Source organism: Tenrec ecaudatus, chromosome 12 (genome assembly GCF_050624435.1).
Source record: "Tenrec ecaudatus isolate mTenEca1 chromosome 12, mTenEca1.hap1, whole genome shotgun sequence".
Lineage (NCBI taxonomy): Eukaryota > Metazoa > Chordata > Mammalia > Afrosoricida > Tenrecidae > Tenrec > Tenrec ecaudatus.
In genome coordinates, this window is record NC_134541.1 from 63245847 (window position 1) to 63272491 (window position 26645).

Here is a 26645-nt window from a genome sequence, read left to right on the forward strand (position 1 = left end):
AATGTGCATATATCTATTCATGTCACTTCTATTGAATCTTGAGGATTTTCACCTATAAGTAGGATTATTTGGTCATAGGGGTTTTTTTATGTCTAGCTTTTTGAAGAAGGGCTATACTATTTTCCATAGTGATGGTACCATTTTACAATCCTACCAGCAGTTAATAAGGGTGCCAAGTCTCTTCACAATCTTACCAGCATTTATATTGTGTGTGTGTGTTTTTAATTGGTGCCAGTTTTACAAGGATGAGACATTTCATTGTTTCTTGATTTCCATCTCTAATACCTAATGATCATAGTTAATTTACACTTATTTGTCAGCTACTTAAATATCCCCTTCTATGTCTTCTGCCCATATTTTAATTGGATTTTTTAATCTTTTCATTTCTGAATTTCACAATTAAAATTTATTGAAATGAAAATTTTTCCAGTCTCTATTACCTTATTTTTGTAATTGATGCTCTGGTATGAATATGTTACATACTCTACACCCTCCCCCTCTTCTCAGAGACTAATGCAGTGGTTTCTTATACTAACAATAGAAATTTTACTTTCACTCATCCTCTTGGAGTCTAGTCTATTCTTCAGATGTTGTTATTCTGTCTGTTTTACTGTGGTGCATGCTAATTACCATTATTTTATAGTAGTTATAATGGACTCTCGTGCCTTTCTCTAAAGACTTTCATGTTTTCAGGAATACCTATTTAGAAAATAAACAAACTTAATTTGGATCTTGTACTAAGGACTGTTTCAGTCTTTACCTTCAGTCATAACAAATCTCATTCAAATGGACCCCATGCTTTGATGTCTAGTATATTCCTGCCCTGTGTGCGATATAATGTTAATTGACCTCCTGAAGAAAGGGAACTTAATCTGCTTCAGTATTCTGAACCCAACTTTCATTTCATTCACTTCAATGTACAGGTTTCACTGAGCACCAAAATGTGCACCTTGCCTGGAATTACTCCGTATGGAGTTTGACTTCCCACCTTCTCTTTAGTAAAGGGTTCCTCGACTATACAGCTTTTTTTCTGAGAAATTTCTGTACATATTTGTTCATGATCAGCTACCACTCAACCCAAAGTTTTTAGAATCACCATGATGTTAGAAATTAGGAATCTGATGTGCTTATTAGGAATCTGATGTGCTTACAATTTGATGTGCTTATTCACATGAGTTTTAGGAATTATTGTTCATTTTAATATTAAGTCATATCCTTAATTTCCATGTGAAAAGATACTTGTTTTACATTCAAACATTCACTTACTCTTATAGTTCAAATATAATTTACAAGGTAGACAGAGGTCAAGATATTTGACCTTTTAATTTCTTATTCTACATCGTGTCTTTCTTCATTAAGATCACTTGGTTTTGTTTCTCTAACCTGTTTTTCTTAGCCATGAATTTGACTCTGAGCATGTTCCTGACCTGACAAAGGAGCCTTACGTTCAAGACATCCATTCTGTGGGCTCACTGTGTAAGCTGTATTTCCGAGAGCTCCCAAACCCACTACTCACGTATCAACTATATGAGAAATTTTCTGTAAGTACAAGGTAGTTTTGAATTAAGTTCTTTTTGGAGCTTTGTTGCGATTTTATTCTAAAGAGCATAAAGATTGCTTTGGTAATATGTAAAAGATAATTCTGTCGCTTAAAGGGGGGCTCCCTTTTCACTTTTTAAAATAGTCATTGCTAGCTAGTCCGTGATCTTTGCTGTTTGCACATTGTTATTTTGGTTTTCTGACTTTGAGCCATTAATCTTACCTTCCTTAATATTGATTGCCATCAAGCTTTTAGGAAAAAGATTCCTGTATTTTTATATATATTTTAGTGTCCACATGATGTGGGAAACTTTCCTTGTTACTGTATTGTGTTTTCTCATTTAGCATCAAAGAGTAGAATGAATTAATCACAGAATGAAAGCTAAATTGTAGGTGAAGAACATTTTTTAATTTTAAAAAGACAACTTACTGGTCTACTTTGCATTATGATTCTTACAGGATGCTGTTTCAGCAGCCACAGATGAAGAAAGATTGATAAAAATTCATGATGTCATCCAGCAACTCCCCCCGCCACACTACAGGTAAACTACATGTTGTAAAATACCAGCCAATATGGAATTCAATTGATACATAAAACTACATTTTCTATTTGAGTTTTCATTTATTTAAACTTCTAGGAAGTGTCACATACATACCAGCTCTGCCAACAAATTATATTAATAAAGATATACCTTGTTGTGTGTTGGGGTTGGGCACGGTGCTTAGCATCTATTAGACATTTAGTAAATATTGAATTAATTAACAAACAGATGAATAGTTGAGTAAGCTTTGTGTTTTTGTTTGTTTTTTTACCTTTCAGTTTTGCATATGTTTCTTGATTTTGTTACAGTTGACAAACAAAAGTTATCTTTGGTTATTTAAATTTGCGTTTCTTGAAAAATAAATTTCTTACATACCTTAAAATTTCCCAAGGAGCCCTGGGAATGTATGGGTTCATTAAATGTTGGGTCGCTGACTGCCAGGTCAGCAGTTCAGATCCTCCAGTTGCTCCTCTGGAGAAAGGTGAGGTTATCTGCTCCCCTGAACATTTAGCGTCTCATAGAAGCTTTATTATCTTCATTTGTGTTGCGATTCGTCAAAACCAATTCCTTCCCGTGCCCAGTGCAATGAGTTTTAATATTTCCTTTCCCTCACCTCTCTCTTTTCTGCATAATGAGTGTAATATTATATTGCTTTCATTTTTTCTTTTCTTTTTTAGCACCCCGCCCATTATATTGTCTTCTAAACATAGTTCCCAACTTTATTATTTCAATCTAGCCTCTAGGCAAATCTCACTCTGATCTGTCTGTGTGCCTTTCCCTCTTAACTCTGTGTCAGAAGAACAGATCATTACGGTTTTCACTGTGAGCAGTTAAAATCCCTGGAGCTGAATGAGCAGAGCTCTGGAACCAAGCTGACCTCGATTTGAACCATCACACTGCCACTTCACCATGAAATGGGGATGTTGATGCTGTTTTGTATCAGCAAAATTTAGGATCATTATTATAACCTAAGTGAAAACTAAATTAAGCGAGAACAAAATTTTAGATGCAGGTAAATATTGCTGAAGATACCCAACAACAGTTGCAGCAGTACATTGCTGCCAGAGGTTCAGGCCTGATTCAGGAGAAGAGGAGAAACAAGGGATCCTGTTTTTGATGCCATACGGATCTTGGCTTAAAGCAGAATATCAGAAAGATGTTTACTTGTGTTTTACTGACAATGAAAAGGCATTTGACTGTGGGGATTGAAACAAACTGTGGGGAACATTGAGAGGAATGGAAACTCCAGAACACCTCGTATGTGCTTGTGGGACCTCGGCGTGGACCAGGAGTGCAGACAGAACAGGGGTGCATTCTCACAGGGCACTTATTCAGTGTATGTGCTGAGCAAGTCATCAGATAGATAAGCAGGACTGGAGGAAGGCTTAGTCGGAACCCGAGATAGACACCTGACACAACCTTGCTTGCTGAAAGTGAGGAGGACCTGAAGCACTTGCTGATGAAGTTCAGGGATTACAGCCTTCAGTGTGGATGACAACTCAGTATAAACAAAATCAAGATCTCCACAGCTTGACCAATAGTTAACATGATGATAAACAGAGAAAAGATTGGAGTTGTCAAGGATTCTGTCTCACTTGGATCCACAATCAATATTTAGGGAAGCAGCAGTCAACTTACATCGCATTGGGTAAATCTGCTAAGGATTAGAGGACTGAGGCATGCCTGACCCAAGCCATGGTATCCTTCCTCATTTGCCTCGTCTGCATGTAAAAGTTGGACATTGAATCAGGAAGACTGAAGAAGAGCTGATGTCTTTGAGCTACAGTACTGACAAAGAATATTGAAAGTACTGTGGACTGCCAAAGGAACAAACAATCTTAGAAGAAGTATAGCCAGAATGCTCTTTAGAGGAAAGGATGGCAAGACACTCTGTCTCACATACGAGGACATGTTGTCTGGTGAGACCTGTCCCTGGAGAAGGACATCATGCTTGGGACAGTGGAGGGTGGGGTAAAAGAGGAAGGCCCTCAATGGGATGGATTGATATAGCAGCAGCTGCAACAGTGAGCTCAAGCACAGGAACAATTGTGAACATGGTGCAGGGCCAGGCAGTGTTCTCCCAGTTGTGCCAAGGACCACTGTGAGTTGGGACTGATTCAGGGCACCTAACAAGTGAGAACTCAATGAGAACCTGGAAAAGCGTCATGAACAACGATAAAAAAATCTCGTTAATCTTCCTTTCTCTCAAGTTCTTGTGAGATCCATCTGAATCACTAAAGCACATATATGGGCCTGAATTTAACTTTCATTTAAAAATTATTTCAGGGAATAATTCTTATATTGCTCTCTTTGATTCGTTGTCTTCAGTAGTTTATCACCCTATTTGTAAGGCAGGCTTTTTAAAAATTGTAAATTAGGTAGTGGTTTACATTTCAGATCTTCAATTTGTATTCAACAGTTTAAACTACTAGTCAAACCCTCCAACACTTTACCTTTCCCCTGCTCCTTGATTTCTATTCTCCCTCGTTTGGACCACCATTGTCCACTTCACAGGTAGGGAACTTTGATAAAATATGACAACTGATAGATAATACCTATGAGTGTTTATATGTGTGCTTTGTTCTATATTTAAGCTGATTATACTTTATTTCAAAACATAATATAACTTTGTGCTATTACTTAAACTCAATATACATGGACTATTTAAGTAAGGAAACCTGAGAATTAACAAAAATAAAGCAAGGTATTAGATTTGAAGTAGGGACTTTCATTCAAAAACTCACTTGTTGCTAAGCCCTCTCCTTGGAGGCTTCCTGGAGGCTTCCTTGGAACGACTTCTAACTGGTTGCACATTGTTCATTTCACATAAGCCTGCACACCCTTTTCTGTTAATATATCTGCTGCAGTTATGAGAGGCTTCCAAAAGTGCATGGAAAAAAGAAAAGCAGAATTAAAAGACACTGGGATTGTTCCAGGGACTCATCACAGGACAGCACCACCTGCGAGTGTCCAGTACAGACGCTAGCTTTGTGGAAATTTTACTTTACTGTATCCCTGAAATTAAATGTCCAAGAGCCAGGAACAAAATCCCTGATGTTTTATTGGATAAAAATAGGGGCTACTTTTCTCAAAGCCAGTCTTATCTTAGGTTCATTTCTCACTGCATCTGGCTTTTTGTTTCATATCCACAGCATTCTTCTCACAAGTTTGTGTAACAATAATATTCAAACATAATCAACAGCAAAATCATTTGCTGTTATTTTATAAAGTTTTTCTCCCATTTTGCTGTGGAAAAATTGTGGACTTTTTAATGTTCTGTGGTAGTACACAACATTATTTTCCTGCTAATCTATTGTATTTCATTTTCCAGAACTCTGGAGTTCCTGATGAGACATTTGTCTCTTCTAGCTGACTATTGCTCCATCACAAATATGCATGCAAAAAACCTAGCAATAGTTTGGGCTCCAAACCTGTTAAGGTAAGTTACTTTTGACCTCAGACCTTATGTAGAACTAGTCATCTTAAATAAAAGTCTTACTCGTCAGTGTTTCTTAGGGAAATTTCCTAAAAGGGAAATGGTTCTGCTCCTTTTTGATGTGCAGTTACATGAAAGTTGTAACTGGAGCTGAGTCGGGGAACTGTAAAAGTATGATTTATTTCTCAAATTTGTTGGTAATTTACACATTTTTTAAGAAATGTCCCTAAGACTGCTGTCTTTGTGACTCTCTCATGGAAGCGTTTTTACCTCACAGATCAAAGCAGATCGAATCAGCCTGCTTCAGTGGGACGGCGGCATTCATGGAAGTGAGAATTCAGTCTGTGGTTGTGGAATTCATCCTCAACCATGTGGATGTCCTCTTCAGTGGCAACATCAGTGCAGCCGTCCAGGAAGGGGCAGGTAGTGCTCATGTGGATTCTTGTCTGCTTCTAGAAGAGTGGGAAGTTGTGAACAGCTAATCTAAATTTCTTGTTTCCAAAAATGCAAAATTTAGTGATTTGTATGTATAAAGTAAATATTACATGTTCGACTTAGTTACAATCCATCTTTATGATAAACACATGTATATAAAGGTTATAATATTGACCAAAAGAAAAAAACTTTCCAAAGATAAAAAGAGCTGTGTTGTGGCCTTTTTCTGGTTTCCTTTGAGACAGGAAACTAGTTAAACTGCTTGAGGAATTTTAAAAATCGATGTCGTGTTAACAACTGGATATAACACCTTCTATTCCTTACTTAATACAAAAGACTCCTTTGTGCCATTAAAAAGGTAATGAAGAAAATCTAAAACAACACATATAAGTCAATAGGTGGGTAGACAAATCAGATTTTAGACACACATTTTTTCTGCTGTACTAAAGTGTTTAAATCTTCCGTTCCGTTCCTTTGTCACCCAAGCTTCTCTGTCTCGGCCCAAGTCTTTGCTGGTTTCTTCTCCCTCCACCAAGCTGCTGACATTGGAGGAAGCCCAGGCACGAACGCAAGCTCAGGTGAATTCTCCACTTGTGACTGAAAATAAGTATATTGAAGTCGGAGAAGGGCCTGCTGCACTTCAGGGAAAGTTTCATACTATAATTGAGTTTCCACTTGAAAGGTAAGATGTGTTAAATCTGTGTCAGAATATGAGTTTTATAACCATGTATTTTTATCTCACTTATAATTGGGTATTTTAGTGTCACTATACTGATTCTAAGGAGCCCTGGGGGTGAAGTGGGTCAATCTTTGACTGCTAACCACAAAGCCAGCACTGTGAACCCAGCAACTACTCCAAGGGAGACAGACGCTGTGCTCTGCTTCCCTGCAGACTCCCAGCCCTGGGAGCTTATGGGCAATTCTACTCTATCCTGATGAGTCAGAATTGACGGAATAACAGTGGGGTTATTTTTTAAATTCATTCTGGAGGGATCCCAGAAAAATCAGTTTATTTTGAATGTGGATGAAACAGCAATTCTTAGACAAAGATGCAAATGAATCTTGTAAAGCATTGCTTCATACAACTTTTCAAAAGAAGAAAACAATTGTGTAGTGATAAAAAATGATATAAGAAATACATATAGGGCATTTATTATTTTTAAATCATTTTATTGGAGGCTCATACAGTTCTTATCACAATCCATACATACATCCATTATGTCAAGCACATATGTATATTTGTTGCCATCATCATTCTCAAAACATTGGCCTTCTACTTGAGCCCTTAATATCGACTCCTCATTTTTCCCTTCCCTCCCCCATTCCTCCTCCCTCATGAACCCTTCATAATTCATTAATTATTATTAGTTTGTCATATGTTACACTGTCCGACATCTCTCCCTTCCCTCTTCTCTGCTGTTCATCCCCCAGGGAGGAGGCTTTACGTAGATTCTTATAATCGGTTTGCCCTTTCCACCCCACATTCCCTCTACCTGTCAGGCATTGCCACTCTCTCCACTGGTCCTGAAGGGGTCATCTGTCCTGGATTCCCAATGTTACCAGTTGCTATCTGTACCAAGGTACATCCTCTGGTCTAGCCAGATATGTAAGGTAGAATTGGGATCATGATAGTGGGGGGAGGAAGTATTTTAAAACTAGGGGAAAGTTATATGTTTCATCGTTGCTACCCTGCACCCTGACTGGCTCATCTCCTCCCCACATCACTTCAGCAAGGGGTGTCCAGTTGCCTACCGATGGGCTTTGAGTCTCCACTCTACACTCACCCACATTTATAAGGCATTTATTTTTTATCTTCTGCTTTTTTGTATCTGAGGTATATTACTTAGAATATGTTATCTAGAATAAACTATTTGGGGACAGCTTGTTCTAAAGGTAATGAATGATTTTATTTGCCCTTAATTCCTCATGAAGGTCAAAATAGTTCTCTCAGTGAGGTCTGCTAATCAACAGACCATGTGGTATCATGTGGTAATGGTTAAAAATACACATTCTTAAGCCCATGTTTGGACTACTGAATCTGAAGCTCTGGGTGTGGAGCCTAGCATTGGTCTTTTGAAAAGGTGATTTGGATACTGGCTGACATTTGAGATTTACTTATCTGTTCTGAATGTTCCTTCTAGTTCTAAACGTCTGTTTCCTTGAAGAAATGGTGATGATGGCATGGTTTCTGTAGCATCTCAACTCAGTTAAAGTAGAAAGACTAATATCTGTAAAAGGGTTTTTCAGATGTCTCTGCTACTCCCTGGACTACTTATGCATGTGAAGATTCCAACCTCATGGATTGGGTAGTGTTAATAATAATTTTGGGTGTATTCGTTTCACATTCTATATCCCCCGTTAACTTCCATTCATGTCACATGACCAAAAATGCCATGAAAACTCTTCCACTCTGCCACTGAGAAGTTAGCTTCAGCTGCTTCGTTTGATGCTTGGCCTCATAATGTGTTGAAAGTCTCTTTATCCCGTCGATTCCAACTACCTGACAGCAGAGCTGCCCCTTAGGGCATCCTTTGTGTCCTCTTCACTGGAACAGGTCACCAGGTTTTCCTCTCAAGAAGCCAATAGCGAGTTTAAATTGGTTTGGTTTGCAACCCAATGCTTAACCTTTGCACCACCAGTACTAGTGTTAGTATTAAGTGGTTAAGATAGGGCTGGGCTCAGTCCTAACTGTGCCATTTACTAATATTATAAATTTAAGAAGTTAGTATCTTCTTATTATCTTAATTTCTTCAGCCATAAAATGAGAATTATTACCTACCTGTAATGTCTACATATCTACCTATGGCTTATATGCAGATAATGTGCCTGGCATTTGTTATTATTAACACTTTCCTTCTCTTTAACCTTAGTGTTTCCATTCACAGCTAAAGTAAAATCCTTAACTGTTTTACTTAGGCATCCCAGAAATTTTTTTTAATTTCTACTTATTTCCCAGATTGCAAGCTTACATCTACATATTTTATGTACATAATTATTTTTGTGTGAAGGTAGTTACTAATATTAGAACATAAATGCTTAATTTCCAGTGTTTCTTTAGTTGAATTGTATCCTGTATACCGGGCGTTCTCAAACTATGGCTCGTGGGCCACACGCAGTCCACTGAGGACATTTATCCAGCCCACCAGGTGTTTTTGCCCCATTTGATTTTTTACTTCAAAATAAGATATGTCCAGGGTGCATAGGAATTTGTTCATAGTTTTTTGTAAACTATAGTCCGGCCCTCCAACGGGTCTGAGGGACAGTAAACTGGCCCCCAGTTTTAAAAGCTTGAGGACCCCTGCTGTATACTATATGGAAGACAAATAGCTATTTCCTATTTTAACTGTACCATTCTAAGCTGTTTTGTTCTCTCTATTATATCTTCATTTACTTTTCTTCAGGGAAGATAGATACTTCCTAGAATATCATAATGTAAATGGAATATTTTTTCTTCTCACAGGAAAAGGCCTCAAGGTAAAATGAAAAAATCCCCCGTGGGCAGCTGGCGTTCCTTCTTCAGCTTGGGGAAGTCCTCATCTGTGTCCAAACGAAAGCTTCAGCGAAACGAGAGTGAGCCTTCGGAGATGAAGGCCATGGCTCTGAAAGGTTGGGGCCATTTGCTGTGGGGCTGGGCACCGTTCAGCTCTTTCTGAGAGCTCTTCTTATTCTGGCCACGCCTTGCATATGACGTCATATAGGCTTCACTATAAGATATCCATACTATGTTTCTTTGTATGAAGTATCTTCTACGAATTCTTTACCCCTAAATACAAAGGAGCTAGAAATAAATGACATTTTCATATGTAGAAGTGCGCTGTAACTTATGGAAATTTTATGGATTATAAAAAGTATTGCTACACACTCATAGAGATTGATATTAAACAAACATATCAAAAAGTGAAACTAGTATTTATCAACATATTTATCCTCCATTTAGATCTATACTCTTCTAAAGGGCTGTACACTTACTTCTCCAGGTATTCCTTGACATCTGGGAACATAACTCCCAATCTCTGCCTCAGTCTATCCATGGCCATCTCTCTCTGCCCTCTCCATTTCTTAAGAAGATACCAGTCATTCATTTAGGGCTCACCCTAAATCTAGTATGTTACCATATTGTGATCTTTAACTAAATCAAGGCAGTGTTTCTCAACATGGTCACATTTTGAGGTTCCAGATAGAAATGGATTTTGTGGGGTGGAGGAATACTAGTAATCCCATTACAACACTATTTTATGATCTTTAGGAAATATGAAAGAAGTATTTGAATTACTATCTCAAGTTCATGATACTTTGGAAAAGAGATTTTTGTTCACTTACCAATCAGTTGAGAGCAATGCAGCACACTGTGTAACAGGGTGCAAGAATTGCAGATGGATGTAGAAATGTACACCACATGAGGAGTTTAAACGCACGTAAAAGAAAGAAAAACCTAATCTTTCCTTTCCCTCTATATGTAACAAATAATAAGACCACATTCTTTGGTGTTGATTCTTTAGGTGGCAGGGCAGAAGGAACTCTTCGCTCAGCTAAGAGTGAGGAATCTCTTACTTCTCTCCATGCAGTCGATGGTAAGCCTAAACATAGCAATTATTATATTCCTTAATCTATTTCATACAAGGACACAGTAGTGGAGTGTATTTGATAAACATTTAATAAGCAGGCTAACCCAGTGCTAGGGAGTTGATTCCAAATCATAGGGACCCTCTAGGACAGAGTACAACTGCATCATAGGGTCTCCAAGTCTGTGACTCTTTACAAAAGCAACTGCCTCACTCTCACACAGAAGAGTGGGTGGTCATCACCGCTGACCTTTTAGTTAGCCGCTGAAGACTTTAATCACTGCGCCGATCTCGTTAGTGATGTTCAGATGAAAAGCCATTGATGTGCCAGTCTTTGGGTATGATTATTGTTCAGTTGACCACAAAATAGCCAAAGTGTTCTGCGTTCGCCATTTACGTTTATTATTTAATAAAGACATTTCTTTAGTATTTACAATATGAGCACAGTGTTACAAAGTATAAAATTAAGTCATTAGGCATGATTATTGTTCAGTTTACAAAAAAATAGCCAAGATGTTTTAAGTTCATGATTTATGTTCTTATTTAATAAAGACCTTTCTTTAGTGTTTATAATATGAGCACAAATGTTACAGTGTATAAAACTGTTGATATTTAAACCAACAATGCTTTCTCTTGGAAATGGCTTAGTGTTTTGGAAATGGTTAAGTGTCATTGAGCAGATTATTTTACAAGAAGTCCTCATTATCTACAGATAATTAGTACAGGGAAAGGCAACTTAATGAGGATCTAAATAGGGCATACAAAATGAGAAAAAAGGATTTTGATCACAACTTTGAAAAGCAAAACTAAAAAATAAATATGAAACAACTATTTTATTTTTTTAATGAGCAAATGTTGGATTATAATTGTACCCAAATACTAAATTTTAGAATGAGAAGAGAATTACTTCATTGTTCATATTTTTCCAATAAAATCTTGTAATAGTAAAATAAGACACCGTTCATTTGATATTTGGTTTGTGCAGGATTCTGAAAAAGGCTTTTATTGCAAAAATAATTAAAAGCTTCACTGCTTTCCCAAAAACTTCTCTTAGTCTTGTGGTGTTAAAATCATACTCATTTTCTGTGGTATCCATGTTCTGTCATTTTTTTCACCTAATTATTCTAACTGCCAGATTTTCATTGATCAGTCATTTTGCTTTTGATACAAGAAGTTTTCCTATATCATCTTAATTGAGTGACTGACATTTTACAAGTTTTCTAAGATTTTTATTCATTATAATCGAGAAAGATCGATAAAAACAATGCAGTGGACTTGCTAGCAGCGATTGTTCAGCGGAAAATAATATTTGAATAGCAATGAATTTTGTAAATGGTTAATACATTATTCTATTTTGTAACCTAACTTCTGCCTCTTTATATTACATTTTCTTTTTAACAATTCCAATAATGCTATTAGAATATTCTGAAGACTTCTTTTTATCAATATGACCCAACATCATAAAATTATATGGTGTTCTCTACCCCATGAGGGTAGAAATGTAAAAACTTATTATAATTAAGGAGGAAATGAGGAATTAATTATGTTCTAGTATCAGAAAGGGATTGTTTATTAAATACATGTAAATACTTTATGGCGTTGTGGAGATATTTCAATCAAGAGGTAAGTTCAGTATTTTAGAAACATGAGTATTATGGTGCTTCCTTGTAAAAGCAACATGAAAACCACGCTTTCCACTGTTGCATGTCCAGAGGACTACGTGCAGCCTGTGAAAGCAGGAGCACCGTGGACTGCAATGCTTTTCCAGGTCTCATCATCCCCCTCCAACCCCCCACCCATTGACAGGATACAGTGTTGCAGTTTTTCTGTTGTTCATTTTAGTGGAAAGTATTGGGAATTTTTCTTCTCTGGCTAGTTTCTACCTTACATTCTGGCTTTTGCTGTATTTAAAATTATTAATTCTATCCCATAATTAACATATGAATGCAGTAATAAAATAAAACACAAAGGAAAAATAAACTTGCCTAGAGTCACAAACATTTTCAGTGTTGGATTAATTAGTAATAGAATCCAAGAGTTCTGATTCCTTTATTTCTACCCAAACCATCAAGTGCTTTAGCTTCCCTGTTATATCAAATGCATATCTTTCTCTTAAAAAATCATTTTATTAAGGGCTCGTACAATCCTTATCACAATCCATATGTACATCCATTGTGTTGAGCACCTTTGTACTTTTGTTGCCATCATCATTCTCAAAACATTTGCTTTCTACTTGAGCCCTTAATATTAGCTCCTCATTTTCCCCCTCCCTCCCCGCACCCCGTCCTTCATGAACCCTTGATAATTTATAAATTATTATTATTTTGTCATATTCTATATTTTCCAACATCTCCCTTCACCCACTTTTCTGTTGTCCATCCCCCACAGAGGAGGTTATATGTAGATCCTTGTAATCGGTTCACCCTTTCCAACCCACCTTCCCTCCACCTTCTGGGTATCACCACTCTCACCCCTGGTCCTGAAGGGGTCATCTGTCTTGGATTCCCTGTGTTTCCAGTTCCTATCTGTACCAATGTACATCCTCTGGTCTAGCCAGATTTGTAAGGTAGAATCGGGATCATGATAGTTGGGGCAGGGGCGGGGGGGGAGGAGGAAGCTTTTAAGTACTAGAGGAAAGTAGTATGTTTCATCATTGGTACCCTACACCCTGACTGGCTTGTCTCCTCCCCGCAACCCCTCAGTAAGGGGTGTCCAGTTGCCTACCAATGGACTTTGGGTCTCTACTCTGCAATCACCCTCATTTACAATGATAGGATTTTTTTGTTCTTGATGCCTGATACCTGATCCCTTCAACACCTTGTGGTCACACAGGCTGATGGGCTTCTTCCATGTGGGCTTTGTTGGTTCTAAGCTAGATGGATGCTTGTTTATCGTCGAGCCTTTAGGACCCCAGATGCTATATCTTTTGATAGCCGGGCACCATCAGCTTTCTTCACCACATCAGATGTGTTTCTTATTTAGAATTTAGAAGTTCTGTTATTTCAAGCTTAAATAAGACCTCAACAAACAGACCTGGAACTGTTTATAGGCTTTTCTTTTTTTGATGTTCATATGTTGTTGTTATTTTGGCTTTGGTTTTGTCATCTTCTGTTCTTTTGTCTGGCTTTGTCCTGTTTTTGTGCTTATTATTATCTCTGCATATCCATCTAGAAAAGATAGGCAGGATAAACAATCCAGAGGAGAAAACAATGAGTCTAATAGTTCCAGTTCCAGGGGGCCATGGGAGAGGGGGAAGCAGGGGAAGTTGGTCTTAACAAACCCAGGGACAAGGGAACAACAAATTATCTAAATCAATAGTGAGCAGGGCGTAGGATGCGGGGATAGGGCTTAATTAAGGGCAATGTAACTGAGAGGAATTACTGAAACCCGAATGAAGGCCATACATGTTAGTGGTGGGACAAGAGGAAAGTAAAAGGATATATAGGCAAGAACTAGGAGGCAAAGGACATTTATAGAGGTCTGAATATAGGCATGTACATATGTACATATATTTATCTATAACGATAGAGAACTAGATCTATGTACATGTATTTATATGTTACGTATTAAGGTAGCAGATCAGCATTGGGCCTTGACTCAAGTACTCCCTCAACCCAAGAACACTTTGTTCTAATACTGTGGCATTCTGTGATGCTCACCTTCCCAACACAATCGCTGAAGACAAAATGGGAGCATAAGCAAATGTGGTGAAGAAAGCTGATGTAGCTTCTGGGGTCTTAAAGGCTTGAAGATAAACAAGCGGCCATCTAGCTCAGAAGCAACAAAGTCCACATGGAAGAAGCACACCAGCCTGTGTGGCCATGAGGTGTCGATGGGATCAGGTATAAGGCATCAGAGACCCAGAACAAAAAATCGTATCAATGTGAATGGTGGGGGGAGCACGGAGTGGAGACTCAAAACCCACCTATATAGAATTGGACATCCCCTTACAGAAGGGTCACAAGGAAGAGACGAGCCATCCAGGGTACAGTATAACACCAATGAAACATACAACTGTCCACTAATTCTTTAATGCTTCCTGCCCCCCCAGTATCATGACCTCAATTCTACCTTACAAATCAGCTAGACCAGAGAGTGTATACTGGTAAGGATAAGAGCTGGTAACACAGGGAATCCAGGACAGATAAACCCCTCAAGACCAGTAATGAGAATAGAGATTTCCGCAGGGGAAGGGGAAGGTTGGGGGAGAAAGGTGGAACCAATCACAATGATCTACATGGACCACAGCACCATGGGTGAAGGGAGATGCTAGTCAGTGTAAGACTTGAAGAAACAAAAAAAAGAAATCATCAAGGCTTCATGAGGTAGGGAGGGTGGTGGAAGGGGAAATAAGGAGCCGATATCGAGGGCTCAAGTAGAAAGAAAATGTTTTTTAAATGGTGACAGCAACATATGTACAAATGTGCTTGACACAATGCATATATGGATTGTGATAAGAGCTGTAAGAGCCCCCAATAAGATTACTTTTTTAATGTAAGTAACATTTAATGATATTGTGTATACTGTAAGACTCTCATTTTGATATTTTTATCCATTTCACCAGGTAATTCCAAGCTCTTGTAATAAATAGGTAACACTTCATGATATTGTGCATATTGTAAGACTCACATTTTGATATTGTTATCCATTTTACCAGGTGATTCCAAGCTCTTCCGACCCAGAAGACCCAGATCTAGCAGTGATGCGCTGTCCGCTTCTTTTAATGGCGAGATGTTGGGAACCCGCTGTAATTCTTACGATAACCTGCCCCATGACGATGAAAGTGAGGGGGAAGTAGGGCTGCTCCACATTCCAGCACTTATGTCTCCTCATTCGGCCGAGGATGTTGACTTGAGCCCACCAGACATTGGAGTGGCCAGCCTGGACTTTGATCCAATGTCATTTCAATGTAGTCCTCCCAAAACTGAACCGGAATGTCTGGAGAGTGCTGCTTCCTTTTTAGATTCATTAGAACACTCCAAGGATACACCAAGTACCAATAAAAAAGAAGCAGAGGGAAGTGGTAGCCAGTCTCAGACTCCAGGAAGCACTGCAAGTTCTGAACCTGTCTCTCCTCTCCAGGAGAAACTGAGTCCATTCTTCACCCTGGACTTGAGCCCAAGTGAAGAAAAATCCTCTAAAGCATCCTCATTCACTGAAAAGGTTGTCTATGCTTTTTCTCCAAAGATAGGACGGAAATTAAGCAAATCACCCTCTATGAACATATCAGAGCCCATTTCAGTGACCCTTCCCCCTCGGGTATCAGAAGTCCTTGGTGCAGTCACGGAATCTGCAGTTCATAATGCATCTTCTCCAACCCGGAACAAAAACGTGGAAGAAATAGATGTCACAGATAGCTCCCCTACCCAGGTAGTAATGATGAAAAAAAGTGAGCAAGAAGCCCAAGAAGATTGTGAACCTGAAGTCCAGGCCATGGACCAGGTGGCTCTGGAAGAGATGGCCTTGCCAGAGAGAGAGGAGCAGGCCATCCTGAGCAGTCAGAGTAAGGCTGTACCTGCTGGACAGGCACAGACAGGTACTGTGTGTTTTCCTCCATTCTTTCTTTAAGTTGAGAGGGGCCTTCAACCCTGTGTGCCACCTGTGCTTTTTAGGAGAGGAATGTGCTCTGCACAGCTGTCCTGTAATCCAAGAGAACGCTTTTCTGGGTGGTGCTGATGGCTCACAGCCCTAAATTAAAAGCAATCAAGCAAAAATTCCCCAATGGGCTGATGGCCCTACTTCAGAACTTCATAAAGTCCCTTTACCTCTCTGGACAGTCAGAATTCATGGAAAACTTTTGCACAACTTCATAGCTCTTGATTCTGTGTTCTCTTCTAATAAAGTATCTGTATGATAGCCTTACAAGTTAACAAACCAGCCTACACTATCAGATGTAAGAAACTATTCTTAGTAACCATCTGCAAGCACGTGAGGCTTGTTTTCTAATCAGTCTTTTCTGAGCCAGATAAGGGATCTGCTTCAACCCACCACCACCCCGCCCCTGCCCCAGCCCCCAATCTCTATAGCAATTCAAGAGGAAACTGAAATCTCTAAATGCTTTGTTTTAGTTTTCCTTCTGAACCAGATGTGTTTTCTACTACAGCATTTGCATGTGGGATAGAAGATCATGGATTGCCGTTTTGAAATATGGAAAGCATCTATTTTTTTTTAAATGGTCAATTGGGGAATGTTTGGCTTTCCATATAGGATTACATAAGCTACCTTTTCACTCTCATTTTTTTTCCCAATTTCCCACTAGGAGCAGTTACCCATGACCCCCCTCAGGATTCCGTTCCTGTCAGTTCAGTCTCTCTTATCCCACCACCTCCGCCTCCGAAAAACGTTGCCCGCATGTTGGCGCTAGCCCTAGCTGAGTCTGCACAGCAAGCTTCAACTCAGTCATTGAAGAGACCAGGGAATTCTCAGGCTGGTTATGCAAATTATGGAGACATAGCAGTGGCTACAACTGAAGATAAACTGCCCAGTTCCTACTCTGATGTTACCCTAGATAAGGCCTATAACCAACCAGATATGCCAGTAGAGCAGTTCCAGCTCCAGAACAGTGCATCTGGGAACTGTGGGCAGCATGTACCAGATCCAGCAGCTACTGGGTATCATACCCATTCCAGTGCAACTGAATCTGGGGAGCAACTTCATAAAGCTGACTCCCCAGGGAATCAGCCACATCAAACCTGTTTACCTGGGGACCTGGAACAGGCCCGAATCCCTGTAGTTCCCATCACAGACTCAGAGAGATCTAATGATCATGCGCATTTCCCTGAAGACCAGTCTGGGAAGATCAGCATGCCAACCGTGACCTTTGTGGACCAGGACCCTTCTCACCTGCATTTCTACAGTGGGGAACAGCCTTCCCTTCATCTTGGCGCAAGAGTGGATAGGCCCCACCACACTTCAGAGCCTGGAGACAAATCTTCCAGTCCTTCTAATTTGCCTAGGGACAAAATCTACCCTCCATCTGGGCCCCCTGAAGAAAATACCAGTACAACCACCCTGGCTTACATGACAACCATTCCGGCAACAGCTGAAGTCAACACCAGGGAAGCCAACTGGACTGTGGTTGAGCCGCCTGCTGTAGCCACTGCTTTTGCTGTTGCTACCCTCCAGCGCGCTCACAGAACTAGCCGTCCACTTCCCCCACCTCCTTCCGAGAAGTCCGCAGCCAATACTGGATTAAATAATACCCACAAGGTAAGAAAGGGCAACAATCAAGGGAGATGAAATAAACTTTGTCCCGGGGTATGCCGTTTTTCAGCAGGATACATTGGGGGCAGCATTGTAGGTCTTGTGCATTTTCCCTGGAACATTTCCCATTGGAGGCTGGGATCTAGCTAGATGTTGGTTTCTCTTTGAGAAAGCAACAGTTACTTATTGACTACAGTGTGACTGTACCGGCTACCTTTTCTTCATCACGGGTCCAGATCATTTCTTCCTAATAAGACAGAGATGATGATCAGATGAGCCAAATCAGGCTGTCGGTACTTGGAGTTGCAGGAGTCGCTTTTGCACTCCATCATTGGCTCACTAACTTTGGCCGTTCCCATCCACACAGTGAAAGTATATTTCACTCTCTTGGCATTTGTAAGACTGCCTTGCAGACACTTTAAATGCTTATGAGATGACATTGTTTTAGGGTTTTTCATTATTTTCTCAACAGTAACCAGCAGATTGTTTCTTAGTTGTCTGTTTTGAGAAGAAAATGAATACTGCCTGGAGAATACTAAGCTCTTCTTAATTTTCTCTTTTAAAAACAAGCCACAGAGTTCTTAAAGTCAACGAATTAAAAGGACTTAAAATTCTTGTCCTTAGTGGGACCTGCCGTTTCTTACAAGCATTTCTCGTGGAGAGCATATTTGCAGTATCGCTGTAAAAACACTTATCCTCTTCTGCAGAGATTAAGGCAGAGTCAGGCTGGAGAGGACTTGCCAGCTGAGAGGAGTTACTTTGCGGCCTTCGCTGTACGCTGAGGCTCATGTGTGCAATCATCATTCACTTAAAAAATCTCTCAGACTCGAATCAACTATTTAACAAAATGTTGTAGGTGTTGAGACTGACCTAGATGGCTTGACTGGGTAGCTAGATAAGTAAACTTAGAATATTTGGGGGGGGGGGAATTACTTTTCTAAACATACACTAAGATAATGTCCTTGGGTGCCTCATCTCACATGTAAAACCTTTTATAACTTAGAAAATGCACTGTTCTCCAAACATGGCAATGGACGTTTGGTATACCAGAACTGGTGCGGAGAAGGCAGTTTATGGTCCTTCCAGTGTGACTACATAGCTTGGGGAAATTAAAGCTGCTTCCCAAATATCCTCAGTATAATGAGTTACAAATTTAATAACATTGGATTCCATCGAGCGGAGCATGTGCAACAAAAAGACCCACTCTTTTATTATCTTTCATTAGGTTTCAGGAGTGGTTCCAGCTCCAGAGAAGCCACCTGAGCCTAGAATGATGGAAGAGCCTTCTTTTGTCTTTGTCAGCGATGGCAGTGCCACTGTTCAGTGTAGCCTCTCTGCAGCCGCTGTCTGCCCAGGCCTCCCTGAAAAAGCCCGGGCCCCTCCGCTGCACCTCCGCACTGAATCTGTTCCTGTGCGCCCTTCGTGTGGTTTTACTGCTCCCGTCCCTCCTACCAGGACCATGGAGAGTAAGATTGCTGCCGCCATCCATGCCAGCAGTGCAGATGCAGCCAACACTTCAAATTATCACTCCTTTATCACTGCTGCGTCAGCCTCTGTGGACGATGGGTTACCTGTACAGCCCCCCATCCCACAACTTAAGCATGCTTCTCAGAAAACACCGTATTCCTCCTTTGCCAGGCCTGATGTCACTCCTGAGCCCTTTGGTCAGGAAAACTATTTGCATTTCAGCATGACTCCAAACTGCCAGTACCGCCCCCAGAGTGTACCCCCACATCACAATAAATTGGAGCAGCACCAAGCATATGGTTCTAGATCAGAGCCACCAGCCTCCGTGGGGCCTCGCTACAACACTTACGTGGCCCCAGGAAGAAATGCATCTGGACATCACGCCAAGCTGTGCAACAGGGTTGAATATATGCCCCCTATGAGCTCATCTGTTAGGAATGCTTGTTACCCTGAAGATATTCCACCTTACCCTACCATCCGCAGGGTGCAGTCTCTCCATGCCCCTCCGTCTTCAATGATTCGCTCCGTTCCCATTTCACGGACAGAAGTGCCCCCAGATGATGAACCAGCCTACTGCCCAAGACCCCTGTACCAATATAAGCCATATCAGTCCTCCCAGGCCCGCTCAGATTATCACGTCACTCAGCTTCAGCCTTATTTTGAAAACGGCCGGGTTCACTACCGGTACAGCCCATATTCCAGTTCTAGTTCCTACTACAGTCCAGATGGAGCCCTGTGCGATGTGGACGCCTGTGGCACTGTACAGCTGAGGCCTCTGCACCGCCTACCCAATCGAGATTTTGCCTTCTGTAATTCTAGACTACAAGGGAAGAGCTTGTACAGTTATCCTGGCTTGCCTCCGAGACCAAGGGCCAACGTAATTGGCTATTTCCCTGGAAATGACCACAATGCGGTCAACATGCCTCCAGCCACCGACATAAAGCACACTTACACCTCATGGGACCTTGAAGACATGGAAAAATACCGCATGCAGTCCATCTGGCGAGAGAGCCGCACTCGGCAGAAGGTGAAAGGGCCTGTTATGTCCCAGTATGATAACCTGACCCCAGCTGTGCAAGATGACCTGGGCGGGATCTATGTCATCCACCTTCGCAGTAAATCGGATCCTGGGAAAACTGGACTTCTCTCGGTGGCAGAGGGAAAGGAAGGGCGATGCCCAGCCAAAGCCATGAGTCCTGAGGGAGATGACCGCTCCTATAGGAAGCATCCAGAGCCAGAGTTAGAGAGAGCCCACCACCATGGAGGATATGGCAATGGGCAGCCCGAGAAACCCTCCCTCCCTCAGAAGCAAAGCAGCCTTCGGAACAGAAAGATTCATGACGTGGGTTGTAGTCTCCCTGAGCATAGAGCACACCAGGAAACAAGCCATAGGCAATTATGTGAGTCAAAAAATGGGCCACCTTATCCCCAGGGAGCTGGCCACTTAGATTATGGGTCCAAAGGAATTCCAGACACTTCTGAACCAGTCAGCTACCATAACTCTGGAGGGAAATACATCACATCAGGGCAGGAGTCTTTAAGACTACACCACAAAGAGGTGAGGCTCTCCAAAGAGCTAGAGCGGCCCAGGGCTAGGCAGCCTCCTGCCCCAGAGAAACACTCTAGAGACTGCTACAAGGAAGAAGAGCGCCTCGTGCAGTCCGCAGTCCCACCTCCTAAACCAGAGAGGAGTCATAGCCTGAAACTCCACCATACGACGAACATGGAGCGGGACCCTGGCATGCTGTACCAGTACCAGATGCCCAGCAAGCACCAGAGCAGCACAACCGTCGTGTCCCAGTACGACAACTTAGAGGACTACCACCCCCTGCCACAGCACTCTCGAGCAGTGTTTGGAGGAGGAGGGGGCACGGGGACATACGCGCCCTCAGGCTTTTCCCACTCGCAGAACAGGACATATGCCACAGCTTTGGGCCAAGGGGCTTTCCTCCCTACAGAGCTGTCCCTGCAGCACCCTGAGACCCAGGTCCACGCAGAATGAGCCTGAAGCAATAGAGATGAAGCAGCCTCTGCTGGGCAGTGGACTGCTCTATTTTTTTTCCCCAATAACCAAAAAGATTAAAAACAACAATACAACAAAAGCCCAACTACATTTTAAAAATTCTAATAAAAATAAATCACCATCCTGCCCCTGACCTACTTCATCGCCACCTCTTCCATCTGTAGACTGTCATTTTTGTCATTGAAAGAAATCTAAGCGATTGTAAAAGCACCATGTTGAAAATCTAGTAAAGGAATTTGTCATGGACCACACTTGCCATATAGGGCTAATTTGCAAGAGCCTGAGGACTGCCTTTAACTGAATTTGAACTTGTTTCTTCTTAGAATTTGCTATGTAGTTCTGAGCTGTTGACATCTATTTCCTGGTAGACTTTTGCATTTACTGTTGTGTTCCCCTTACTTGCTGCAGTAGCCACGCAACTTTCCCTGATAGACACCCAGTTTTTCCTCCATTATCCCTTGTCTTCCGAAGAGACTTCTCTCTTACATTAGAATGGAGACTTCCCTGACCCTTAAGATAAGCCAATTGAATATTTAGCCACATTGTAATTTTAAAAAAGAAAAAGAATTATGGCTTTAAACATTTAATAAGGCAAGTGGCTTTGTGAATCCCTTGCAATGTCAGACTATTTAAATCCAGTCTGAACCATGCTGTGTACATCCACACATGTTCCTCCCTCTAGATTGATATTCAAGTTCAGGTCACTGCTGATGGGAGTTTTCAAGGGACTTCTTAGGTGGGAAAAAGTTCTTGCCATCAGTAAACTTAGCACCCAAAACTATATGTAATGTGTTTCTTGCCTGCAGGGGTCTTTGGTTGGCTTGTGTTTCTCCCTATAATATTTGGTAAATTGAAATTCTTGTAAAACATACGACCCCATTTGTTCTCCGAAAGCAATTCATTTTCTTAAGGAAAACAAGACATCCAGCAGCATGGTTTTGATGAATAATTATCATTATTACAAATTTACATGTCAACTTGTTTCTAAACCATAGTCCAAGTTCCCTGCAAATTCTCAAAATAACTACTGTGTTACTACATAACCACTTAGCACACAGCACCATTTCATCAGTTGGAATTCCAGGCAGTTTACCTTTTAAGTGCTCAGTAATTACATGTTAGTTGTTCCCTCTGTACCTGTGTGATCAGTTTCATTGTTATTGCCACTGACCACCAGCATTTCAGGTACAGCTCTGCGTAGCTCTGTAGACATGTTAAACATGTTTAATACCCAGGACTTTCTTTTGAAAGTTTCATTCCTTATTACAGTAGTACAAAACACCTCCCTAGCCCAACTTCATTCTTAATTCACCCCATCACCCTATGCCAGGTAAGCAATACAGTCCTCTATTGACAAAATGAGTTTAGATTGTCATTGCATTCCGTAAATCTTAATAATGCTTGAGTTTTATATACAACCAGATTTTAAGTGCTCAGTTTGTAGAAAACACTAGGAAAGTCCATTCCATTTACTGGGTGATTGCTGCTCTGGCTTTTTTAAACTTGGAAATAACTTTTATTTAGAGCAAAGGAGGAAATCTTTTAAGAGGCTAAATCATGCTGCTATTATTGCTGTGAAATTATATAAATATTAGGATTCATGCCAGTTCCTTTTTTAATAAAAAAAATCAAGTGATTGCATTTTAAGGGTTTATATTTAGAAAAAGTTTTAAAATGATACATTTATAGGTGGAAATATCCTGTGAGGTTTTCTTTTGTTGTCCCAGAACTGGTTGGAGGGATTCGGTAAGGACCGCAGTAGAAACTGAATCACTGATATGAAAAGACCTGTTACACGTAGGCGTCTACGTTAGTAAAGTGCAGACCCAGCTAGTATAATCCCAGAACGTGAGGAAACCTGGTAGGATCATTCCATTTGACATGTCAACACAGTGGGTGCTGTATTCAGGAGTTTGATCTGTGGTGAATATGCAGGGCTTTTTTTCACCCAACCATCTCTTTTTGTCCAATAATCCCCTCTGAAATCACACCAGCCTTGTAAGTATGCACCAGCAGCATGGAGATTAGGAAGGCCTGGTGGGACTAATGCATGCATGTGAGCCTTGGCAACAGAGAGTCCGTAGGAAGTGGCTGAAAAAGTCCTTTCCAATTTTGATATTTTGGGATTTGTTATCATACATTGTTTACTCCTGAAACTAAAGTCTTCATTTACAAATACGAATGTTAATGCCTCAGAGCAATTTCTTACTAATAATGGGTTTAGAAATATTGGTACATATTTTGAATACAGAGTAGCAACTCAAAATTACTGGTATAAATCTGAAACACAAACTCCAGATGAAACCTGGAGTTGTTTCATTAATTGTATGTAGATAGAGCCTTAACCTTGGGGTTGTTTTTGTTTTGTTTTTTTTGAAGGACTTTGCCCATGTCTTTCCCTGCCTGGTATCGTGGGGGTAGAAATTGGATGGCAGATCACTGTGAGCCGGTTACCTCAGCATCGTTCACCTGTGTGTGACTTCACAAATACAGTAACTGAACGTTACTACTTTCCAATTATGACATGGAGTATTATGGCCAAGAATTAGACCCAAAATGTAATTCCCTTGATATTTTTTCATAGCCATGTCTCCAGAATATATCGTGTGCCGCTAACCCCGCCCCCCTGTAGTTCTGATCCCACAACTTGGTTTTATTGACGTGTTCCTTGGATGTCAGGCTAGAGACTTTGCTAACAACCCCAGAAGTGCCATTTTCAAATGTTTAATCTCATCCACGCCTTACGGCTTGTTATGGTTAGTTTCCTTTTAAACATGCAAGGCTCTGGGGTAGTTTAAGGGTAGGGCTTTCACATGTCTTATAAAAGAGAGCTTTTTTTAAAATTAGAGTCAGATTGAAAAACTCTAGACTCATATTTCACAAAGAGAAGAGGCCCTTAATGTGAGTGGGAATACAGGAGGAGGATGTGCAGTTAAAGTAGCAATAGATGCAGACGATGTAAATTTGAAATGTGCCCCTTTATTTGAGGGACCTGCAGAGTCCATGTCAGTCACCTATCTGGTATGTTGGGGCGAAGTATCCCCTAAGCAGAATGCATAATGAAAGCAAAAGTATGTCAGAAGGTTATTTTGAAATGGTTAGAGGCATGTGATTTTCAGTTTTATGTGTTACAGAAATGTCAGGAATGGTGTATCTTAACTGAATGCAAGAGAATGTCGGTGTGCACAGAGGGTCCTTTCCCCTTTATCTGATTAGTACTGTTAATGTTCAAAGAATAAACAGTGTTTGTTTTATAGTTTAGATCCTGAGATAGCAAAACCAGATTCTTTTTCAGCCATGACCTGCATGAGAGAAGCACCCTAGAAAGTCTTACATCATATCTCTGTGTTCTTTTAATTTATATAGTTTTATTATGTTTTAATATTTTTGTGAACTGGTGTAAATTGTTAATGCACATAAGCTTGTGTATTTTTGTAAATAATTTTGTGATTTATTTCTTGCCCCATATGTAAATATTTAGTCTTTTTTTTTTCCCAAAAAAAAAACAACAACCTATTTGAAGCTGACTTGTGGATTTGGGTTTTCTTTCTCTGTTTTGGTTGGGGAGGGGGAGGGAATTTTGTACTCCAGTGATCCAGATGGAGATTCTTGTGCTTTAATGCAAATGTTCCACTGAAAGCAATTCAAATATCAACAAGTATTTCAGGTTAAAACAGACTCCTTTGTGTATGTGTTTCTTCTTTTTTGACAATTTGAATTATAGTAGATGGGAGTAATTGACCTAGGCCATTGGACCAAGAGGCAGGTTTCACATATGACACCTCTTAGGCCAAATGGTGAGTGGAGAAAAGGAGTTAAATGTGCTCTTTTCTGTCTCTGCCACGGGTATGCTGCCTGGCCACATCTCCAGGTTAAACATGAATATCATTCAAATTACCAAAGCTCCTTGGTCCACTGGAAAGTAAGCAGACATGCTACATCCATGCCTGTATTAGGAAAGCCTTGCTGTTATCAGCTTCCTATTTAAAGATCATCATGAGGCATTTGTGGCATATCATGTTTATCTTCAGGGTGAAATGAAGGAGAAAAATTACTCTCCTGCATTTGGTCCTTTTGTATACTGTCTTGTGCCAAATATCAGATAACAGGCAATATTCCAATGAGATGGGTTGTTAAAGATCTGAACCAAATGTGACAAGCTACCAAACTGCCCAACAGTGGGTCCAGAGCTAATTCCTGTGCCAGTTATAAAAAAAAAAAAAAGTTCAAAATCAATTAGGATTTTAAACAACAAAACAAACTTCAGTACTGAGAGCTTGTTTGGAGGTTCTAGCAGGGGAGCACAGCTACCCTTAACCAAAGGAGGGTCCGATCGGGAAAGGTCTTCCTCCTCAATTGAGGGCACAGCTTCAGGAGAGATGCACATGGAGCCATGAGGGAGGAAGGGGACACCCTCCTAGCCAGCCAGATCTGCCGAATCAACCTTAGCGATCAGTGGGGTGGCATGACGCAGCCATTTCACCCTCATATCCATACACTTCAATGTTCAGCTATTGAAATAGGAATTATCCCACTGGGAAGCACACATTACAAGTCATTTCTCATGTTAAACTATTGGGATTGCTCTGCTAGCAATACAGGAAATGACCTATCTTGCTATACCGATGAAACTGGAGAGCCAGTCACCTTTGTACACCTGCATACCACGCTCCAGACTGAGCAAAGGTAGAGCATCTGTTTTCAATAAGCAACTCCCAAATCCGAGTATGGCAATTCAGCTCACATGGGACTAAAGAAAAGACATGGATGACATTTTCACTGCATCTTCCACTTGATTTTCTGGGGCTCATATGCCAAGTATTTTATCACCAAGTTTCCCACATGCTGATGAAAATACACCACTTATCAAAGTATGTGTTCATCCTTCAGGAGTCCATGCCAAATTCATTGGTAGAGTTTAAACTGTAGTCATTTGTGGTTTTATAGGAAAAGGTGTGTTTTAAAGTCATAATTTCCCTGTTACAACAAATCTGGGTTTCTGGAAGCCTGCAGAAGTGGGACATTTCACATGGTGATGCTTTCCGCGTCATTGAGAGAGTAATGCATAGGAAGCAAAATTAAGTTCAATATTTTACATAGTTGTATTAAAATATTTGGAGAATATACTTTAAACCAAAAACTTTGCTGCCAGTATACTTAAAGGTCCATAATTTATGTATTTGAATTACTACTGAGATGTAATAGAGTTCTATTCTCACGGGCACATTGAAATTAAAGGAGTATTTTCTTCGCAACCAAATGGCCTAATATCCCTGCCCTCATTATGCTTTGTATATTTCTGTTTTTCCTAATTTTTCTATATCCCTCTTTGCTTCCTGCGGACCACTTTTTGCTATTGTCTGTCAACTACCTGTAAACATTCTTCCTCATTTTGCTTGTGTTTCTGTCTTGAAAGTCATATGAGCAAGCTGCCCAGG

The 26645-nt window shown here is 40.5% G+C and overlaps 1 protein-coding gene across 3 annotated transcripts in view; it reads left to right on the forward strand.

The window, feature by feature from the left end:
• ARHGAP32 (Rho GTPase activating protein 32) overlaps positions 1-24876 on the forward strand; it is a 297599-nt gene extending 272723 nt beyond the window's left edge. For all 3 annotated transcript variants that reach the window (XM_075564089.1, XM_075564090.1, XM_075564091.1), the window contains 10 exons: positions 1397-1541; positions 1999-2081; positions 5413-5520; positions 5795-5940; positions 6439-6634; positions 9413-9558; positions 10452-10523; positions 15172-16050; positions 16774-17723; positions 18943-24876. In XM_075564089.1, coding sequence (XP_075420204.1) covers positions 1397-1541; positions 1999-2081; positions 5413-5520; positions 5795-5940; positions 6439-6634; positions 9413-9558; positions 10452-10523; positions 15172-16050; positions 16774-17723; positions 18943-21186 — 4969 coding nt within the window. In that variant the 3' untranslated portion in view covers positions 21187-24876. The remainder of the gene's footprint in view (positions 1-1396; positions 1542-1998; positions 2082-5412; positions 5521-5794; positions 5941-6438; positions 6635-9412; positions 9559-10451; positions 10524-15171; positions 16051-16773; positions 17724-18942) is intronic.
• The last annotated feature ends 1769 nt before the right edge of the window (positions 24877-26645 follow it).